Below are 22,575 nucleotides of genomic sequence, written 5' to 3' on the forward strand. Positions count from 1 at the left end.
AAGTCTATCACAAGTAGGTAGTCCTATGTATTTCAGAGGACAGTATCAATTTCTGTTACTTTATCTTCCATGCAATTTCATAAACAGACATTGTCAAGGCTACAAGGCCTAAAAGCTATATTCTGAGGGCATATCATGCTGTCCTTCCACTTTATCACTTATTCCTTTCTTGTGAGCTGACAGGGAATTAAATATGCACAAATGCAGCTACACCTGCTTTAGTGTAATACATTTATGTTGTTCAGTATCTTGCCTGCTACCTGACAGGAGTATGGAGTATTGGACAGTGCAATGAGAGCCCATCTCACAAACGTCCACAGATGGATTAATCAAGCACTTTAGACGGTTAGCTAGTTGCCCAGCCCTAGTGGTGGCTTTTAATCTCTGCTTTACCTCCTGTTTTGCACAGCAGATCAGTTTTCAAGATTGACATAACAGCATTTTAAAAATAATAAACACCTTACTTTAGGGGTAGATAAAATATTTGATGTATCAATATATCATTCAACTGTGACAGCCTCTCTTCAGCGTTTATAACTGGATACGGGAAGAGATTGTCTTCATTCCCCACACCAGGGGTTCTCAAACTTCATTCCACTGCAATACCCTTCTGACCACAAAAGTTACACCACCACCCCAGGAGTGGTGGACCAAAGCCTGAGTCTGCCCAAGCCCTGCTGGCGGGGGGAAGGTGGGGGCGGCAGCAAGCCAAAGCCCAAAAGCTGCAGCCCCAGGCAGGGTGCCTGTAACCTGAGTCCCCCCCCCCCCGCCTAGGATTGAAGCCCTCTGGCTTCGGATTTGGCCTGGGTGGGGGGGGGCTCAGGCTTCAGCCATGGCCCCCAGCAAGTCTAAGACAGCCCTGGGAACCCCACTTTGGTCAAAACCCACTTTGGGGTCCCCACCCATAGTTTAAGAACTGCTGTACTACACTTTCAAACATTCCTTAAAATTAAGGTTTGTTTTTTTTATTAAACTTTTGTATTCATGTGTCTGGAAAACAATTACAAAGTAGCACGTATCACATGTGAGGGTTCTAATCATCCAATCTGGTACTACAATGAAAGTGAACAGTTTTCAGGAACATAACATTTACTAGCTTGTAAAGAGAAGTTCAAGCAAAACTGAAGCGCTTTGACATACAGAACATAATGCAGAGTTACTTAAGCCACATCCAAAATATTGGCAGGAAGAGGTATAAATATAAAGTATGTAAGAAGAAATCAGGTCACAGTATTGTGAAGTCTGTACCTTCATGTTTAAGAAGCACCCTTCAAGAAAGAGCAATTCAGGCACCAGAAATTTCTTTAAAAAACGTAAGTTACAATCAGGCATAAAAGTTTATTGGAAAGGCACATATGAAAGATAAAAGTATCTTAGTTCTAACAGTATCTGATTACAATCTAAAAAAAGATGTCCCAAAATGTGGAAAGTTTTATACATATCTAAAATACTTAATATCTACTTCATTCTCTAAATTCAGAATGAAAAGGGTTTATATACTCTACGTAATAATCCAGATCAAAAATTATGTATCTACCTATAACTAGGACAAACATCTAAGAGCAAGCTGAATAATTTCACAGGCCTAATCAGCTATAGAAAAAAAAAAAGACACTATAGCCTAAAGCTTCCCTAAACTCTTGAGAAAACCTTTTGTCTCACATCATTGTAATACAGATATACCTAGTATCTTTCACACAGGTAGTTCGGACATTTACCTTAAATAAGATCTTCCTTTTCAGTTTGAAAAATATTTGGCAGTTTAGTATCCACTAGTGACATTTTAAATTTACAAAATTCTTTGTTTTGAAAAAAATTACTTTCAAAGACTCAAAATGATGCAAAATTCAAATATACTATCCACAACAACCCAATAGCTATCACTAGATATCAACCGTACTTTAATAAGTCTGAGACTAGTACAGAAATCGCACTCAAAAGCTTTTTTTTTTTTTAAAGTTTGTAAATTGTGAAAGGTTTTTTTTTTTTTAAAAAAACAAAAAAATGAATTTTAGTTCTATATCTACAATTTTGGATAACCACAGTGCATGAAGAGGAGAAATTATTTGAAATTCTATTTTTGTTATGAGAAAGTAAATGTAATTAAGTGTTTGGTACCAATATTTAGAGGTTGGTTTGTTTTTAATGGGGACACCGAGGACCAAGCTCTTTTACCCCTTTTACAAATTCTTTGTACAAAACCTGTTTACAGAATGTCCTAAAATAGCAGATTAAAGTTGTATTGTGTATATATACACTAGGGTCAAAAATAAGTTTCCAAAATAAGTGGGCAGATTTTACGAACTGATGAGCACTCATTTCCCATTAAATCCAGATGGAGTTTGTGTGCCTCTTTGGAATCAAAATATGGATTTAGAAACTTAAAGTGAGATTTAGAAAACTAAAGCAAGGTTCTGAAAATCTTAAGACAGATAAATATCTGTCCTGCATAATTTAACTATTTGTCCACAAACACATATCCATTTTTCATGGGAAAACAACAGCTGATCTGAAGTTTTGGAAGACTAGGTTCCATGAGTAACAAGTTGGTATAAACTTGATCATGCCCCTTTAATGCCAGTGAACAGTCTTGGGTTGCTTGGCATGACTATAATAAAATGAGCTTCTCTTAAAATTGGGCTTTCATAAAGCTTGCAAGATCTCCTGTAGCATTTCCACTTGTTGCACTTAATCCCAAAATCAAGTTTATTAGTTGATCGGGTTCAAGTAATTGCAACTGGTAGCCCATGGTATACGAGTTCTCAGCAATTCAGAAGATGCCCCAAAAAGCACATTACGAAAGGTAAAGATTTCCACAGACTTTCAGTAAAATATTTAGGTCATTCAAGTACTTCAGCCACTGTAGCCATCATCACAGAATGGCCAAAGGAGTCAAAATATTTAAATCATTCCAAATTTTGAGGGTGAAGTCTCTGGAAATCTAATTTCATGGAGTACAGTTGCAATGTCTTTTCACTGTCAAAAATACACAATGTTGTGTTTCATATTCAGAATTCCACATCTAGCTGATATGGTGTTTCTTCATCTAAAATTCAAATACCTCCGTTGTTTCATGTCTCATTAGGAACTTAAATGCTTTTGCTGAAGCTTTTAATTAATATATTTTAACAACAGTTTAAAATTAATAAGCAAAAGTGATGGCTGTTCAAACTAACTGTTCATTTTCTTCAAGGACAATTTTGTGCACTTTTTAAATGTAGGTTGGAACAAGGTTTTTTGTTTTGTTTTTAATATTTGTAAAGAATAATTTAAAAAAAAAAGCATAAATTAGCACCATTCTATACTATGGACCCATCCTTGCTTTGTGCTGGAATCATCACAGGGACAGCTCCCATTCTACTTAGATTAGGTGCAGCTACCTTTGATGGTGGAAAGTTTGAGTTTTGACCAGAAGGACGTTCAAAGTCTTCACTTGGTACTTGATTATATGGAGTCTTGGCGTAACCTTCCATATTGGAGGGAGACATTGAACCCAGGGAAGAACGATTACTGCCTATATAGCTGTGTGCTGTTGAAGTACGACTCTTTGGAGGAGGAACATCCTCTCTGAAAATAGTTAAAAATAAAAACGGTTTAAACCAAGAACGTACTGGCGTTTTGAGGGATTTGTAAAATGTCTACTCTTTTTCTATTCCAAAAATAAAAGTAGCAAAAACATTAATACTGTTCATTACTTTAAACAAAATGTGTTTCAAATATTTACCACTTTCAGAATCCTTTTTAACTGAACAAAACATTGAAACATATCAGAAAATAGGATACAGGCATATTAATGTATACTACATTAGAAGTATAAGGTTATAGGCTTAGCTGTCACACTGGCTTAATGTACTGGCTTAGCTCAATGCAGAATTCTAATCAGTCATAATGAATATATTACCTACGAAAAAAACATTAAGAGGAAGTTATGTTCTAGTTTCAGATATTACTGTTCAAAGGGTAAAGACAAAAGGTCATTACCTAATATCATGATGCACTTCTTTTTCATATTTTTTCTCTTTACGTTTCTTACAGCAACAGAAGATGAGAAAGGCCAATAAAAAGAGACCCAGAAGAGTTCCAATAACTGCTCCAGCAATTGTGCCAGCTGTATTTATGGCTAAAATAGATTAACACAAATTACTACGATACTGGCCTTTAACTTAATTTGCATATCTAGAGAATTCTCCTTACATCTTAAAATAAAAACAAATGTTTCCTATACTGAGAAATATTACTGAACTGATAGATCAGTACTTATACACATGTTTAAATAAACAAAAAAAAATCTTAATTCACATGGAATGACAAGTCAAAAGGCTGACATTTATAGGAGCTGAAAGAATGCTCAATACTCAAAAATATGACAAAATTAAAAATGCTTTCAGCTACCTGTTCTACAGTATATTTCTTTTATAGATTACAAAACGATCAAACGACTATTTCTTTAACTCATTTATCAACATTTCTGATTTTGCGGCAACTACTATACAGCAAGTACTTACGAGGAGTGACATTTAGCACAACGAAACAGTCATCAGTGCCAACTCTGTTTGCAGCCACACAACTGTATGTACCAGAGTACTCCTCAGAGGCATTTTTCAGAGACAGTTCACCTGTATCTTTATCTACAAATATTGAAGAAACTTTGGTTAAAATTTTCCATTAATGGTTATTATTCAATATGTACAAAGGTGTTAATCCATTACAACAAATTTATTTAAAAAGTCAGTTTCTTAATTATGTTGACATTAGTTTGAAAAAAAATGAGACATCTGTCAAGCTGCAAAGAGCTGTCATATGTAATACTATCATTCTTTTATGAATAACTGGAAGTTGATTCCATAGTATTTAATTTCAGTATTAAGTCTTGGTACTCCATACCACTCATCTGCTGAGAATATTTCCTTGCCAAGAGTGTAAGGGATGTGTTTAACACAGGTAATCTGAGAGGTACCAGGTCTTAAGACATTAAGCCTACGCATTAAAAAAAGCTTAGCATTTCAAGGTAAAATAAAAACATGACCACAAGGTCTATTACCCATCTTAAATATATTAAAATAATGAAGGATAAACATTACTCAATAATGATGTTGCCGGAAGTTCCTCTGTGCCAGTTAATTTTCTCCAGCTGTAGGACAAGAGTGGGGAGCCTTCTTCTGATACACATTTCAGGGTAATGTCTCTTCCAGTTTCTTGTGATCCTTCAATGTAGCATTTAGTCCTTGCTGGCTTTACTAATAAATAAAGTATTATTTAAAATTAAATTAAAAGTCAGTTATGGTGACCATTAATTAAGCCTTAGCAAGTAAATCATTTTTCACTGCACAAAACTTGAAATCAGCCTATGTTTTTTAACGCTTATATTTCCTACAAGGGCAAACCAATTTTAGAGCCATTTTCAAGAAATGTTAATTATTTCTACATTTTTGTCCTCCTCCCTATTCCACTGGGGGAGGAGGGGTATCAATCCTCTAATTTTTGAGCACTAAATAATAGGGCTGTCAATTAATCGCAGTTAACACCTGCTATTAACTGAAAGCAAATTTAACGTGTTAAAAAAATTAACACATTAATCACATACGTGTGTGAGGGTGGAAGGCATCAGCGGCACATAGGGGCTGGAACCCCATACACCAAGAGGGGCTGGAACCCTGAGCAAGGTTGAAGTCCAGAGCTCCCACCCAACCCTCTATTTGAAAATATAGAAAACCCAGAAAAATTTAAATAAATGGTATTCTATTATTGTTTAACAGTGCGATTACAACTGTGATTAATGTTTTTAATCTTGCGATTAATGTTGTTTTTAAATCACTTGACAGCCCTACTAAATAACAATTTATCCACTTACAATTCAGTATTGATTATGAATTTATTTTACACAAGCACCTCTGTCATTTTAAGTGTCAAATGTAATATGGCATGTAACAATTTGCCCTCAAAAACATATACAGCATATAGCGTCCGTACAAGTTATCTTACCAAGCACAGTCAATTGTATTTTTTGGCTTTCAACTCCAGGAGCTTTCTTCACTCTGCACTGGTATGTGCCTGTGTCTGTTGACTTTAGATTCAGGATATCTACGGAGCCATCACCAGATTTGGGATCAGGATTAGTGAACTGTACCCGTCCGCTCATAGCTTCATAGTAATCATTATAAATCCTGTCTACAGAGTACATAATGATCTAAAGAAAAGGAAAAAAACGGGTATTTTCTTCAAACAAAATCTGCATAGCAATTTGAATATTTCAAATGAACCACAGTTCTATTTCTTTGGAAGTCATCTTTTCATGTGTAAAAATAATTCTAACTAGAACAATAAAAAACCCACACAATGCAATTTATCTGATGGGAAATGAATAAGCTCTATTAATAGCTGTTTAAAATTGCTACATTCTAATACTGTAAACCTCTGCACGAAGGGGCTCATCTAAATTTACTGGTATTGCTTCTAAAGAATGGAATGGGAAGGGGGCTAACATATTTTAAGATCTAAGAATTTTTTATGTATTTTCTTAGAAAAAGCTGACTTGTTTGGTTCAACACAGCATTATCTTTATCAGTAACTGAAAAAATGAAAAATTAAATTATCCTGGAGTTATTTTCGCTTTACAATTCAATAACTTATAAGGAGCAATCACTTGTCCTTCTAGATCTTAATTATGTTTATATAACTGGAATTAATTGTTTACTATTCCTGTGCATGATGCTTCACAGACATGCAAGATCACAAGTGCCCTGACCTGAAAGAGACAAAATTCAGAGAACAAGAGGTGTTTATGGGCAGAAAGCTTTAACACTAAACAGCTAGGAATTAAAAGATCTCTAAAAAGCTGTCTCTACTCACTGTTTGTTCCTTCTTTTGATTATCTATTGGTATTAAGACCCATTCAATATCTAGTGGGCCTTGATCTTCTGGTGAGACAGTGAATGTACATGGCAATGTAACTTTCTCTCCTTGAGCTTTTTCAACCATAAGCTGCTCAGTTGAAGTTATCTTTAGGCCTTTTGTTAGACCTGGGGGGGGGGGGGGAAGAGAAGAAAAAAAGTGATGGTATAAACAAGTGTTAAACCTCTACTAATTCAACAAACAATAACTCAAATCTGTGGATAAACATTCAGCTTTTATGATAAAACTTTCCATTAGGCACAGGCCAAGATTTTCAAAAGTGGATACCAAGGAAGTTGCCCAATTATCCAAAGTTCTGAGCACCCAACAGCTCCCTTCACTGTAACAGAAACTGCTTGGAGCTCAGCATCTTTGAAAGTCAGCCTGCTTATACAGATGCCTAACTTTAGGCACTCACTTTTGAAAATCTTAGCCATAATACATGGTTCAGTGTACAGAACTAGAATTGTCTAGTCAGACATATTTTTAGCAGAGCTTACCCAACAAACCCTGTGCCATACTGTGTTTCTGAACAATGAAGCAAACTGGATATAATGTTAATCAGTCAACCTGGGAGTCCTATAAATAGTCACTTGAATCAGGAAAAGCTACACCCTTCCTCATTTTCTATCTCCTACACAAACACACCCTAGTTTTATGCAACAGAAGTCCTATAGAAAGCATACATATCATAACTAAAACCCTTTGACAGTGACTTTTTCATGTCAACAGTAAAAGCATACCACAATCCTAACGCTACCTCTCTGGGAAGATGTGGACATATAGCATACTGCTAAGGTCAGTTAAGTCTGACAGGATAGTTGTGAAATCTTGAACTTAAATTACTTGTTCTTGAAACATAAGGATCATTTTGCTTTAAAGGAATGGGTGGATTAATCTTTTCCAAAAATCCTACTGAGTTTTTTAGATTTAATTTTTGCGTTAGCCTTTTCTGCCTGATCCCCTGGAAAACTCAGCATAATCCTCATTTGCATGGTATGCTCAAAGAACAATATGTTTCCAAGCGACAGATTCCGCTCTATCTAATGCTTCAAAAGAAGAAAGATAAACTAAACAATGACCAAACAGGATTTACATAAAAAAAGATTTAAGTAAGCGGCCAGAAGCTATCTTAAATCTACATGTGTTCACCTGTCATGTGCTTTATAGCAGAATCACACAGTATTTGTTTAGCAATCAGGAAATGTTCCAAGAGGAATATTTCACTATAAATTATGAGATGAACTAGAAAAGTATTTGTTGTTTTGAATCTATTGTTGAGTGTGAACATCTTGCTGAAAGTTAACATTTGCGACAGACTAGAAGGTTAAGTGGTTTACAAATGGTAATTTCTTACCTGAAGTAGTAAAACTAAAATTCTGTACAGTAACTCCTCACTTAACGTCATCCCGGTTATGTTGTTTTGTTGCTGATCTATTAGAGAACATGCTCATTTAAAGTTATGCAATGCTCCAATATAAAACATCTCCACAGAGCAGGAGCAGAGGGACACGACAGGGCTCAAAATGGAGGGAGCTTGCTGGCAGCAGCTGATGTCTCAACTGGGGTCAGCGTACTTAAAGGGCAATGTGTGTCTCTGGGCTAGTCTACACTGGCAACGTTAAGTGCTGCCATGACAGCACTTTAACATGGCTTGTGTAGTTGGGGCAAGTGCAGGAAGAGAGCTCTCCCAGCGCTCTTAAAAACCCCACCTCTATGAGGGACGTAGTGCTGGTACACTGTCTATACTGGCACGTTACAGCGCTCGGGGGGGGGGGGGGGGGTGTTTTTTCACACTCCTGAGCAAGGAAGTTGCAGCACTGTAAAGTGCCAGTGTAGACATGCCCTCCCTCTCACATGGTCTCAGTCTCTTTCTCTCACATCCTCCCACCCCCACCTGTCTCTCTCTGCCATGCTGTGTCTCCTCCCTCCATTTGTGCTGCCTTGTAGAGTGTGAGGCTACATTAATAACAATATGTTAATCCTTGAGGGCTCAGCCAAGGGCTAGTTCATCATTTAGCAGTAAGGCATTCCCTGGGAAATATCCCACCCTCTGACTCCACCACCTCAACCAAGCTTCACAATCATCATTGCTTTATACAGTATTAAATTGTTTCTTTACAACTTGAGTGAGTGAGTGAGTGTGTATTTATATATTATATATATAAAAATAGTCTTGTCTGACAAAAAACATTTCCCTGGAACCTAACCCTCCCATTTACATTAATTCTTATGAGGAAATTGGATTCGCTTAACATCCTTTCATTTAAAGTAGCATTTTTCAGGAGCATAACTACAAATGTTAAGTGAGGAGTTATTGTACTAAAACTTAACAGGGACAACTCTGAGATTCACCATTCTGTCTTAGGTAAAATTTGTTTCAAGATGAGTTGTCAGCCTTGCTGCAAAACTGAAGTCAAAGCTACCTTCAAATGACAGCCAGAGGAACGTCTTCTCAGATGAGGAGTTCTCAGAATCAGATTCCACCAAGTCCCAGGTGGCTGAGGAGAATCTGACTGTTAGAAATTCCTCAGCACTCTTTTGATTACATAGATGCAGAACTACAAGAAAAATTTGGTCCTTCCTCCCACTTCTATTTATAATGCTACTTTGCTTAAACACCTACATTCAATTATTAAGTGATAAATTCTGGGGGGGAAAAACATTTCATAGAATCATACGACTGCAAGGGACCTTGAGAGGTCCCCTGAACTCATGGCAGGACTAAGTATTATATGTACCATTCCTGACAAGTGTTTGTCTAACCTGCTCCTAAAAATCTCCAATGATGGCGATTCCACAACCTCTCTAGGCAATTTATTCCAGAGCTTAACCACCCTGAGAGTTAGGAAGTTTTTCCTAATGTCCAACCTAAACCTCCCCTGCTGCAATTCAAGCCAATTGCTTCTTGTCCTATCCACAGAGGTTAAGAAAAACAATTTTTCTCCCTCCTCCTTGTAACCACCTTTTATGTACTTGAAAAATATTATGTCCCCCCTCAGTATTCTCTTTTCCAGACTAAACCAACCCAGTTTTTTCCTATCTTCCCTCATAGATCATGTTTTCTAGACTTTTAATCATTTTTGTCGCTCTTCTCTGGATTCTCTCCAATTTGTTCATATCCTTCCTGAAATGTGGTGCCCAGAACGGGACAATACTCCAGTTGAGGCCTAATCAGCATGGAGTAGAGCGGAAGAATTACTTCTCATGTCTTGCTTACAATACTCCTGCTAATACATCCCAGAATGATGTTTGCTTTTTTTTTTTGCAATAGCTTTGCACAGTTTACTCATATTTAGCTTGTGGTCCACTGTGACCCCCCAAACCACTTTCCGCAGTATTCTTTCCTACGCAGTCATTTCCAATTTTGTGTGTGCGCAACTGATTGTTCCTTCCCAAGTGGAGTACTTTCCATTTGTCCTTACTGAATTTCATCCTATTTATTGGAGTAGCAGAGAAGAGATGTGGGAACTTGGTCAAAGTGTCATATGGTCAGAGGGTAACCAGATTCTTAAATCACTCTTGGTCTGTCTGCCTTCCTATGTGACAAGTGAAACAACCCCACAAACAGTTCAATATGAGGTTATAGAATACACAGCATCAGTTGAAACAAGTTTCTAGAAAAATATTATCAACACATTACCACCAGCCAGTGTGTATGTATCATTACCAAGTCCAGAGCATCTCTGTAAAAATAGGGGTTTAACACAGTTTGGAACCATCTATACTAGCAGGCCAGAATGCATTAGAAACTGGTTTTCTGGAATCATGTTTAAGCAAATATAAACATTATTTCCAAACTACAATAGCATCCCGCTGTGGATTGAGCCAAAACTCTCAATTCAATCAAGAGTGGGATACTACCTGTCACAAAAGATTCCTACAGACCCAAAGCCACTGTAACAAGCACATTTGGCATTAAGAGGCTTTTAGAGAGAATTTTATTGCTACCAAATAAACCTTACATTTGTTTAAAAATACAAAGGAAAGAAACAATCTATGCAGAGACAGCACTTTGAAAATGAATATAGCAGAGTCACTAGTTGTTCTAGATTACTGTTGCTATGTGAATTCGTATTAAGGGCATCACAGTGGGGCAGATTAACAAAGACCTTCAACTCAGTATCAGTCTAGTAAAACTGTCCTCGTTCTCTCTTCACCCCTCCCCCTTTACCCTCTCTCACTGAGGTGATGTTAGGAGAATGAGACATCTTCAAGTCTGCCTTCCAGCTAAATTCAACTCCAACCAACACAGCCTAGAATGACCATCCAGGGGAAGTATGAAGAAAAGGCATGTAGGAATCAGTTCCCATACTGTTTTTTTAAGTGCATTTTAAAACTACGTGCAGCTGATAGTATAACAGAGATGCAGACTGAATTTCTATAGCCTGATACAATTTCCGACTGCTTGTTACCATGTTTTCTCCAGTCTCAGCCAATAAATACAGCCAAGAGAAAATAAGCACAAACCCATCCATCAGAGATCACATAGCAGTAAAGGACTTGTTACAAATACAATTATTCTATGTAGCAATACAAGATTCAAAAGATCGGATTATTTCAATTGCAGCTTGAATAGCACTTAAAGCCATTGTGCACTTTGTTGAACATACAACAATCCTTCTACAATGACTAATTTTTTAGATACGACTACTAGGGGGTTTGTGATCCTAGAGTCCCTCAATGCCAGCTGACAGAGGGCTCCCATACTGTAACTCACAGCAGGCCTGTCACACACACTGCCCAAACATACATTATAAAGGTGTCATGTAAGGCATATGTAAACTGGTGATATGCTGGTCCTGAAAAATCAGTGTTATGTATGTACAGACTGTACACAAAACGTTATAGTTGTGTGCTCAAGTATGTTCTTAAAATGCGTTTGGGAGGCAGAGCAAGAACCCAACCTGCCCTAGGCAAAGAAATGTGTATTTACCTTCTGACCTGATTACAGGCAGAGGACAACAGAAATATATTTGCATATAAAGTAAATAAAGCCATTAAATTAGACAAGCAGGGGAGAAGACCATTAAACAATCATGCCATGCAGAGAGTCTGCACCCCAGGAAGGTTCCTGGCTCTTGAAACAGAGACAAACTTTGGGTAATATAAGATGGGCAAAGAGACAGTCTAGAGATCAGTAACGTAGGGGACACAAGAGCACAGCACCTTACGGAACCCTACACTCCCATGAGGCAAACCAAGTAACAAGTATAGATTTTAGAGCACTTACAGGACTTAGGTTTTAAACAGAAAGATGTTCTTAACCTTAACTACAGCAGAGTTATTGCTCTAATACAGATTTCATGCTAAAGTGAATTCAACCGATACAGCGAGTTAATGACCCACTTTCTAGTAACTGAATGTGAAGATGTTCTCCTGATGCAATATGCCTAGCCTCTCCCTATGAATAGTAAAACACCACAGGTAAAGGGAGAAAGTTAACTGAAATGTCTTACTCAAGAAGATTTTCCTTTTACAAACCAAAAAGCTTTTAACCACTGAGACTAGAATTAAGTGTTCAGCACTTCTAACATAATTACCCTTGTGTACACAAGACCTACTTTTAAGGAATCTCCCACTGGTGCTAGCACGGATTTAGTTGCATTAGTAAAAGTCTGAGTAGGAAGTTGACAGTAGTAAAAATGTTGGAAGCTGCTACACTCTTCCCTACACTTGTCCCACCCAAGCTACCACCAATGCAGCTGAAGTAATCATAGTACTGGTGGGATTTCCATGCAGTCATGTTCTCAGCAAGTGTACCAGACCTAACATTACCAGACCTACATTTCTTGCACTGCCTAAGCTGTTGACATCAACTGTAACAGAAAAACAGAACTTTGTGCTGACAGGTAAATAAAGCAAAAATAATTTTCAGGGGTTTGATTTTAAAAATGTGTTTTTAAGTTGGTGCCTACAGAGTCTTTGGTTTTCATTTTAAACTAAAAATAACCAGTAATATAACACCAAACATAATTTTTTTAAGAAACACTACAGGCTAATGATGGGGAAAGAAGGGAAGAAAGAGGCAAGGCTACTTCAAAGGGGCTGTTAAAATTCATGTCCTGTTTACATTATTAATATAAATTACTCATTTCCTGGTCATTCTTTCAGAGTTTTATTTCTTAAGCTATGTCTACACTACCGCAGTAAGTCGACCTATGTTACGCAACATAACGTAACTTAGGTCGAGTAACCACGGGGTCTACATGACTTACCTTACTCTTCTCATCGGGGGTAGAGTACAGGGGTCGACTGGAGAGCAATCTGCAGTCGATTAGGCGGGTCTTTACTTGGCCTGCTAAATCGACCGCCGGTGGATCAATCTCGGAGCATCGATCCCTGCCTTAGTGTAGACCAGCCCTTAGTCTATGGCTACAAGACAGCTTATGTTGACATAAATTAAGCTGACAGGAGAGTTCTCTGCCCATTGGCTTAAAGAGCAACACTGGAGAGCTTACTGTGGTGCAGTGCCACTGTAAACTTTCTAGTATAGCGGACAGTTTAGATCTTAGGATGCAAACAATAAGACTTTTACAAAAATTTTAATGCAATAATTTCTGCTCAAATTTATGCAATCAGTTCAAATATATCCATAAAAATATTTTTTCTGGAAAAATATCAATGCCTTAAACTGGCTATTTTTTTTTTTAAAGTGAGTAAAACAGATACTTACATATAGTTATGATTTAAATCTTGATGGGGGAGGGAACGGAGTAGAGAAGCCATAAAATTCCCATTTAAGTAGTCATAGCACTAATACCAACTTAGAGGCCTAAGCAAAAGGATTCTTTCTTAGACGTAAGTTATGCAAGAAAAAGCTTGATGGCATAGCTATAGTAGCAAACCCTCCTAGTGTAACGCAGCTTATCTTGGCACGAGTGCTTTTAATGGTATTGCTTATACCAGTTCACTGAACAAAATAACCTATAACACACCATTTTGCTGGAATAACTGCATCTATGCTAGGGCTCCCCCACATCCGGCCCCCATATAGAAGTGTTGTTCCAATAATAAATACTACTAATAATTCACACCCCTAACATTACTATACTGGCAAAAGGTTTTACTGCAAATCTAGCCTGCGTCATCAGAGGGTAGCCACTGAGTATGTTGATGAGTATCTCACTTAGAAAATTCACGAATAGCTAGAGTATTTGATCATGGGTAGGATATATGAAGAGTTCTTTTCCAAGCAGAGCAGGATGGTGCATTATTAGATACTCTAAATAGATTCATAGATACTACGGTCAGAAGGGACCATTCTGATCTAGTCTGACCTCCTGCACAGCGCAGGCCACAGAATCTCACCCACCTACTCCTACAAAAAACCTCACCCATATCTGAGCTATTGAAGTCCTTAAATCATGGTTTAAAGACTTCAAGGAGCAGAGAAGCCTCCCTCAAATCAACCAGGCCCCATGCTACAGAGGAAGGCGAAAAAACCTCCAGGGCCTCTCCAATCTGCCCTGGAGGAAAATTCCTTCCCGACCCCAAATATGGCAATCAGCTAAACCCTGAGCATATGGGCAAGATTCACCAGCCAGATACTACAGAATTTTTTTTAAATCATACAGCCCCCATTATCAGGGCAGTCTGGCCTAGTGGCCAACATCAGTACTACGATCCCTGCTGTCAGGGCAGTGTGGTCCAGAGGCCACAGTCAGTAATACAGCCCTTGTTCTCAGGGCAGTGCATCCCAATGGCTAGAGTCATAGAATCATAGAATATCAGGGTCGGAAGGGATCTCAGGAGGTCATCTAGTCCAACCCCCTGCTCAAAGCAGGACCAATCCCCAATTCTGACCCAGATCCCTAAATGGCCCCCTCAAGGATTGAACTCACAACCCTGGGTTTAGCAGGCCAATGCTCAAACCACTGAGCTATCCCTCCCCAACGTCAATGATCTGTAAAAGACAATATGCTTAAAAGTGACCATCAAAAGGGAAAAAATGATTTTTTCACTTCTTTATGGAAGACTAAAATTTTATTTCCTGTATTTTGTTTCTTTTAGATCTTCAATCAATTAGGATTACCAAACCTTCCCTTCTCCTCCCACCCCACCTTCCTATTGTTGCTGGAGGACTCATTAAAGTACTAAAGCCTTGTCTCAGCACAATCTTGTACCAATTTAGTTAAACTGATCTTATTTCTGTTTAGTTTAAACCTGTTCCCAATCAATTTAAACTCAACAGAAATAAACGTAGTTTAAAACTAAAATAAGTATCCACACAGCTTTTTACACCAAGTACTTAACAAAATTATTTAAATTCACACCTAAAATTAAACTGGTGCAACTCTGCAAGCAAATACATTATACATAGCTGATTGGACGTTGAACCTTTTCTGCTCCCAAGAGTTTGACAGGACTTTGCATTAATTAATTAAAATAATAAATTTAAGCAGAACAATTACAAAAGTTCCTTCTCTCACCTACACTGGTAATCATCTACTCTTGTAACATTGTAATCCCACTATTTGCGTAGTCTTCCACCAAAACCAGGGAAATTAGGACCCGATATTCTGAATAAAAAAATTCAAATAAATCTGTTCCAGCTTTCTTTATGCATTTTAAAGAAACAGGATAAAGAACACAAGCTATTTTTCCTCTTCTGTAGGTAACCTTTAATTCAAATTATTTGTTTTGTTTTTAAAAGAGAAACTCAGTTCCAATGGACCAATTCATTATCATCTCTGTTTTACTTTAGACACTCTAAATATCAAGCGCTGAAGGACAAGGTTTGAAATTTATGTTAGTTAGGTGCATAAAGCCTAGTAAATTTTTAGAACATCTATTATTGAAAAGTACCTTACCAGTGAGACAACCTAATTTATTCTAGAACGGTCAGAGAAAGCAAAAAGAATACACACCAGGGAGAAAGAAGCAGTAGTAACAAATAAGCAGCAACTAGGGAATTAGTGAAAACAGTTGGCAAAGATGCAGTAGGGAAGAAACAAATAGGAAAAGGCTGCTTTGGCTAGTACTAAAGAAACCCAAACTTAATAATAGTGAGAATTTGAGGGCAAGGAAGACGAATCCAGAAAAAGAAAAAGAGAAAAGTAAACTGAGGGAAAGAATGTGAAAATAAAACAAGTGGAAAAGAAACACAGCTATGGCTGCATTTAAGCATTTTATTTACATCACTATATTTAATTTAATTTCCCTGGAAAATGTCCAAGAAGTCTTAAATTTGTTAAGTTTGGAGTGCTTGGGCAAAAAAGGAAGAGATGGGATCATATTGCTGCTTACTTCAGGGTATGCAGCTACTGTGGGTAATAAGGCAGATTTTTTTGAACACTGAATACCACGGTAGCAGAAAATACACACATTTTTTAAGAACTAGGCAGGATATAAACCAATCCCTTAATTTAGATTTTATATTGAAAAACCCTTTTTGCCTACTATGTTTTACCGAGTTGTGCAAAGAAGATTATCTATATCTATTTGAAAGTCTTAAAGGTCAGCGTGAATGCTAAAAACTGAGCTTTACAAGTTAACTTCCACAAACTTTTTTTTTTTTTTGTTGTTGATTGCGCGGAATTACAATGCAAATCAGTATCACACTATAAAACCTCTCCCAGTCAGTGGCACTCCTGAATTCCTGCTCAGCATGAAACAAAACAGAACCACCACGAGCCTAGTACACATCAGATATGGTTTATGGCAACTTGTAAAAAGCACTACGGCACAGGAGCTGTATGTTGTTCGTGAGAGAGTATTTTGAGGCTGCGAAGTAATCCAATAATTGAGTATTCTGGTAAATGTAAACAGCACTCTGTAAGAGTCTCTTTCATGAACAGAAGTTGGCCCAATAAAAAAAATATTACTTCACCCACTTTCCTTGTTTCTCTAATATCCAAACACTGCTACAATAACCCTGCAAACTAAAGAAAAGTAGCAGCTCTAAATGGCAACGCATCACTGCATAGAGATCATCATCATAAAATTACAAGCACAAATTATTTCTAAAGAACATCTAACGCTGTACAAACTAAGCTCTGAGCAAGGCTTTCCAATACACATAAAAGGAGGCACCATCAATTTGCAATCTCATTATTTTGTAAAAAGTTGAGATAAAAAGTTTACTTCATTTGTCACCAGATCCCTCTGTCAATTTTTGTGGGTTTTGTTACATATTGGATTATTGCAATATCCTCAACCTGGAATTTTAAATCAGTGCAGAATACAATGGCCTGTTTATAATAAGTGGTGAATCTCAATGGCTGCACATAACACTTTTCTTCTGTGATCTACATTGGCTGACTATTGGTTTTCTGGACTGAACTGAAGTGGTTTTGACCTATAAAGCACTATAGAGTTTGTGGCCTTACTTAGGCCATGTCTATACTTAAGATTAGATGAGCCCTGCTGCGATCGATGCAGCAGTATTAATTTAGTGGGTCTGGTGAAGACCTGCTAAATCAATGGCAGAGTGCTCTCCTGTTGACTTTGGTACTCCAGCTCCCCGAGAAGAATAAGGTAAGTCAACGGTACAGCGTTTCCCATTAACACAGCGTAGGACCAAAATTATATCAATTTACAGCTGTAGCGTAGACCAACCCTTAGAGACTACCTCTCTCCTTGTACTGTACTGTTACACTTATGAACAGTGGAGATGCTGAAGCTGAATCCCTTTGAATTTAACAGAAGGAGCTAGAGTGTTCTATGTGAGAGTAGACTCGGTTCTGGAACAAGCTTCCCCTCTCCCCAGTATAGGCCAGGTCCATTGACTTCGAGGACACACTGGAAGGTAAATCTATTTGCAAGAGCTGCCATAGAGCATGAAATTCGGTCTGTGTGGATGGAGAGTTCTGCTGGCTGTTAGTTTTACTTGTCGTTTTGCAATTTATGACAGGGGTGCCTAGGGCCCTTTTTATTTTTGTATACAAATCCAAAGTAAATGTAATCATGTTTTCCTATTTTAAATAAATATTTTCCCTTGTTGCTGTATTAAAGGATCAAAAACAGGAGAAATGGATGCATAGAGGAGAAACAGTGAAAGGGGCAAAGTGTGTCTATGCACAAAGTAAAGAAACTGAAAGAAAAAAAAAAAGATACATGTTCTCCTCTAATGTTATATCTTGGGTGCTACCTGTAATAAATGGAAGGTGCAATAGTTTCAGTCAACAGCATGATTACTTCCAGGAATCCATTTAAAAAGTTGCACACTCCAGTGGCAGAGACTTGCTAAACATGTACAATTTTTGTGTCTGCATTCAGCAATTGTCAGAAAAGTTATTTCTTCTCAGAGTGAAACAAAGATTAATAACTGTTAAAACAGATTTATAGACAACTTAGGCGCAAACCCCATAAACAGCTAATATGTGCTTAACTTTACTCATGTTAGTAGTCTCCACTGCTCAGGTGAGTAAAGTTAACATGGGTGTTTGCAGAATCTGGGCTTAGGAAGTAACTCAAAAGTGAACAAGGGACTTTTCTAAATACTTTGCTCGACTACCATTAAAATAAATTTGAAAGTGAAAGGACAATACATGAGTTTAATCTTTACCCAGTAGTCCATTCGTTTTGTATCTGTCCCTGTATTCACAAACTGTTCTGAACATTTTTGAAGCTCTTGTTCCTGAGCTGGTTTCCTAGCAACATCAGTAGTTGATGACCTTGCTCCACAGGGACATAGTTATCAAGTTCAGAAGCACAGAACACTTGTATTCTTTTCATTACTGTAGGAAAGCAAAGATTACAATTCCTTTTGTACAACCACTATCCAACAGAGTTATAAAAAGCTTTATCAACAAAACAAGTTTAAGCATAGAGCTTTATCTATTCCAATATCCAGAATCTTCAGATTCTGGAGAACTACTCAAGATGCACGTTTGATAAGTTTAGTTTGGTTTGATTTGTACTCATTTAAATGATCCAACGTCGTATGGGTCAGTCTGCAAGTAAGTAAACACCTCCTGGAATTCCAGTAGAGCAAACACCACAAAATTTAACGGAGGCAGACAGTGTGAAGCAGAGTAAAAAAAAACAGGATCTGGTCAACAGAAGAACAACTCCCTTTCCCCTAGCACGAAAGTCAGTGTCAACAGAAAGTACTGAATAGTGGCACCAGCTATACACTATACCAAAATAATGCCCATCATCCCCCAAATGTCTTTACCTCTAGTTCATTCTAGGGGCTTTTCTTTTTGCTCTTATTCAACCAGATGCATCTCCTCTCATCTCCACGTTTCTAGTGCCACTAAGATTGAGTCACGTTAAAAATATAAATTATATATATATGTATGATTTTGCAAGTCATTGCTGACATTTACAAGGAAAGTGAGCAAGTCAGTTTTCATTTTGGGCATGTCAGACATCTGTCAATCAAAGCATCTAGGATTTTGAATGTAAGGTAGCAATTTATTCAGAGGACAGTAGGTTTTTGACAGTCCAGAGCTACTGGACAATAGAATTTTTCTTAGTACGTGGTGAGCTCTATGTCAATTCTATAAGCAAACTTATTTAATAATACAACCTATTTTTAGAGGTGACATGCAAAGGGAAAAGTGATTCTTTATGATTCATCAAGGTGAACAGAAAGAATGGAAGATTCAGCTGCATAAACAGCCATAAAGGGAAATGCCTGTATTTTAAAAGGGTCTTGTCAAGGTTCCTTCCCCACTCTGAACTCTAGGGTACAGATGTGGGGACCTGCATGAAAACCCCCTAAGCTTATTTTTACCTGCTTAGGTTAAACTTCCCCAAGATACAAACTATTTTACCTTTTGCCCTTGGATTTTATTGCTGCCACCACCAAGTGTCTAACAAATATATAACAGGAAAAGAGCTCGCTTGGAAACGTCTTTCCCTCCAAAATCCTCCCAAACCCTACACCCCCTTTCCTGGGGAAGGCTTGATAAAAATCCTCACCAATTTGCATAGGTGAACGCAGACCCTTGGATCTTAAGAACAAGGAAAAAAGCAATCAAGTTCTTAAAAGAAGAATTTTAATAGAAGAAAAAAATAAAAGAATCACCTCTGTAAAATCTGGATGGTAAATACCTTACAGGGTAATCAGATTCAAAACATAGAGAATCCCTCTAGGCAAAACCTTAAGTTACAAAAAGACACAAAAACAGGAATATACATTCCCTCCAACACAGCTTATCTTTTCAGCCATTTAAAGAAAATCAGAATCTAACGCATATCTAGTTAGATTGCTTACTAAGTTCTAAGATTCCATTCCTTTTCTGTTCCTGGCAAAACAAAAAAAAAACAAAAAAACAAAAAACACCACAGACCAAGAGAACCTTTGTTTCTCCCCTCCCCCCAACTCCAGCTTTGAAAAAGTATCTTGTCTCCTCATTGGTCATTTTTGGTCAGCTGCCATCGAGGTTATCCTAGCTTCTTAACCCTTTACAGGTGAAAGGGTTTTTCCTCTGGCCAGGAGGGATTTTAAAGGTGTTTACCCTTCGCTTTATATTTATGACAGGTCTTTTTCCCACTTATTTCATTAAATTCTAGAGTAACAGTTTGACTGGGGTGATCACACCCACCTTTTAATTAAAAGAACAAAATATAAGAGGAAGTGATAAAATTTCCTCAGTAGCCTGTCAGAGAATGTTAAGTTATCTACATAGGTTCCCTCTGCAGAAATCATACATTTTAGAGTTTTGAAGCAAGAATATCCTCTAAATTCTCCTAACAGAGGACTGACTTTTTAGATGGGAAGAGGTCCTCTTGCAACAGGTTTTACAGTAGGGCTAACAAACTAGCAGCCCTCAGGATCCTTCCCTCTAGCTCATAAGCTCATCCCACCCACACCCTACACAGTTCAAATGAGTAGGAACAGGAGGAGCTGAAGAGGAAGCTCATGCACCTGACTGGGCACAGGAACCCAAGCCCCTCCCCATCCCACGCAGAAGCTCTTTCAGGAGTCACTATGCTGGTGACAGCAGTGGTAGCAAGGGCTCAGCTGTGGCTACACCCAGGAAAGCCTGCAACCCCCTGCTCTCACTCTGCCATTGAGCTCCACTGCACCAGGAAGAGAATGGCTCCTGTACCTCACCCACTAAAAACGCTCAAGCAAGTGGAAAGGAGAAGGGATATTCCCTGAGAGAGAGAGAGAGAAAATGGGAAAATTTCCAAAAGCAGTGTAAAGTTAGCATCACTGTTTAGCTGAGATAAAGATCAAAACCTGTCCTAATCCATACCAGTATTTCTACTAGTGTTACCTTCCATGGGGCTGCACTGATGATAGCTAATGGTAGGATAAGTACTGGAATTTCAGTATAAATACAGTTCTGATGTCACAATTATGAGTTTTGAGAACGATTATATTAGGCTTCTTCCCTCCCTGATTAATTATTATTTCTATTACCATAACGCTTAGGAGCCAGGGGTCTTGGACCCCACTGTACTAGGAGCTGAACACAGAACAAAAACATGCACAAACATGCACCCCCCACACCTCCCAAGAGCGCACAATCTACATACAAGACAAGAGACAACAGATGAATACAGACAGTTTGGGGAGTAAAGGGAAACGATGAGACAATACTGGTCAGCATGAGAGACAGTGTATCAGCACACAAGCAGCCTAACAATTGTGAATTTTTATAAGCATCTCAGGAGAGATTGGAAAAAGGATAAGGAGGCAGTTTTTCATATGTTTGTGGGGAACTCCTCCCAAGCATGAGGGGAAGGCCTGGGAGAAAACATAAAGGTACTCATTTGAAAATTTAACAACTGGGCAATGAAGTCTGGCAGATAGAAAATCTGCATCTCAAGGGTGGGCCTGGAAACAGCAGTGCCTCGCCTGTTCACATTCTGGGGGCTTCAAACACCCTGGGATTCAGCAGCAGGATTCCCTCACAGCAGACCAGTGAGTGGCAAAGAGCAAGCACGTGACTTGATCTGTGACAAGAGATCAAAATCAACAGGCTGAGAGAATGATCTCTGCAGCAGCATTCACAACCGATAATTATTGTTTCTTAGTTACATAAATGAGAGATTAGCAAGAGGGTCAAATGACTGACATTCAGTCTCAGGTCTAACATTACATTATAAAGGATGTCTGTTAGAGCCTGCCTCACAGTTAAACAAAATGGTTTACATAGTAAACTTATTTAGCCCTGGTCTACACTACGAGTTTAGGTTGAATTTAGCAGCATTAGATCAATTTAATCTGCACCTGTCTAGATAACGAAGCCAATTTTGTCAACTTAATGGGCACTTAAAATCGATTTCTGTACTCCTCCTTGACGAGGGGATTAACGCTGAAATCAATATCGCTGGGTCGAATTAGGGTTAGTGTGGACGCAATTCGACAGCATTGGCCTCCGGGAGCTATCCCACAGTGCTCCATTGTGACCGCTCTGGACAGCACTCTGAACTCGGATGCACTGGCCAGGTAGACAGGAAAAGCCCCGCAAACTTTTGAATTTCATTTCCTGTTTGTGTTGAATCATATTAAAGAAGTTCTGTATTAAAATCACAAATTAGTTTGATTCCCCATAGTTTAAATTCCAGGGTATTACTAATTAAGAGGTCTCTTGGTTTTTGGTACTGTTTCTCTCCCTCTGTGTGAAACTTACGAGCTGCTAATTGTGTAGTACATTCTAAGACAGAGTCTGTTCTCAAAGCAATTCTTTGTAACACAACTACTCACACAGAGAGAGACTCAAAGCAGTACTCTGTAACAACACAGACAGCACCCAGAGACTCCCCGCCCTTTTGTTG

At 38.1% G+C, this 22,575-nt stretch overlaps 1 protein-coding gene across 3 annotated transcripts in view; it reads right to left on the reverse strand.

Moving 5' to 3' along the window:
- The window catches only part of CXADR (CXADR Ig-like cell adhesion molecule), a 59,310-nt gene that overhangs the window by 18,105 nt on the left and 18,630 nt on the right, over nt 1-22,575 (reverse strand). The window contains exons 1-7 of one of the 3 annotated variants that reach the window (XM_043509255.1): nt 9,247-9,389; nt 6,850-7,019; nt 5,983-6,187; nt 5,082-5,237; nt 4,506-4,628; nt 3,982-4,120; nt 1,319-3,567 (exon numbers count right to left, since the gene is read on the reverse strand). In XM_043509255.1, the coding sequence (XP_043365190.1) occupies nt 3,300-3,567; nt 3,982-4,120; nt 4,506-4,628; nt 5,082-5,237; nt 5,983-6,187; nt 6,850-6,978 (1,020 nt within the window). In that variant the 5' untranslated portion in view covers nt 6,979-7,019; nt 9,247-9,389 and the 3' untranslated portion in view covers nt 1,319-3,299. Of the gene's footprint in view, nt 1-1,318; nt 3,568-3,981; nt 4,121-4,505; nt 4,629-5,081; nt 5,238-5,982; nt 6,188-6,849; nt 7,020-9,246; nt 9,390-22,575 lie in introns of those variants that run through there. The other 2 variants (XM_038387765.2, XM_038387764.2) reach the window with 2 other exon arrangements.

This window comes from Dermochelys coriacea, chromosome 1 (assembly GCF_009764565.3).
Source record: "Dermochelys coriacea isolate rDerCor1 chromosome 1, rDerCor1.pri.v4, whole genome shotgun sequence".
Lineage (NCBI taxonomy): Eukaryota > Metazoa > Chordata > Testudines > Dermochelyidae > Dermochelys > Dermochelys coriacea.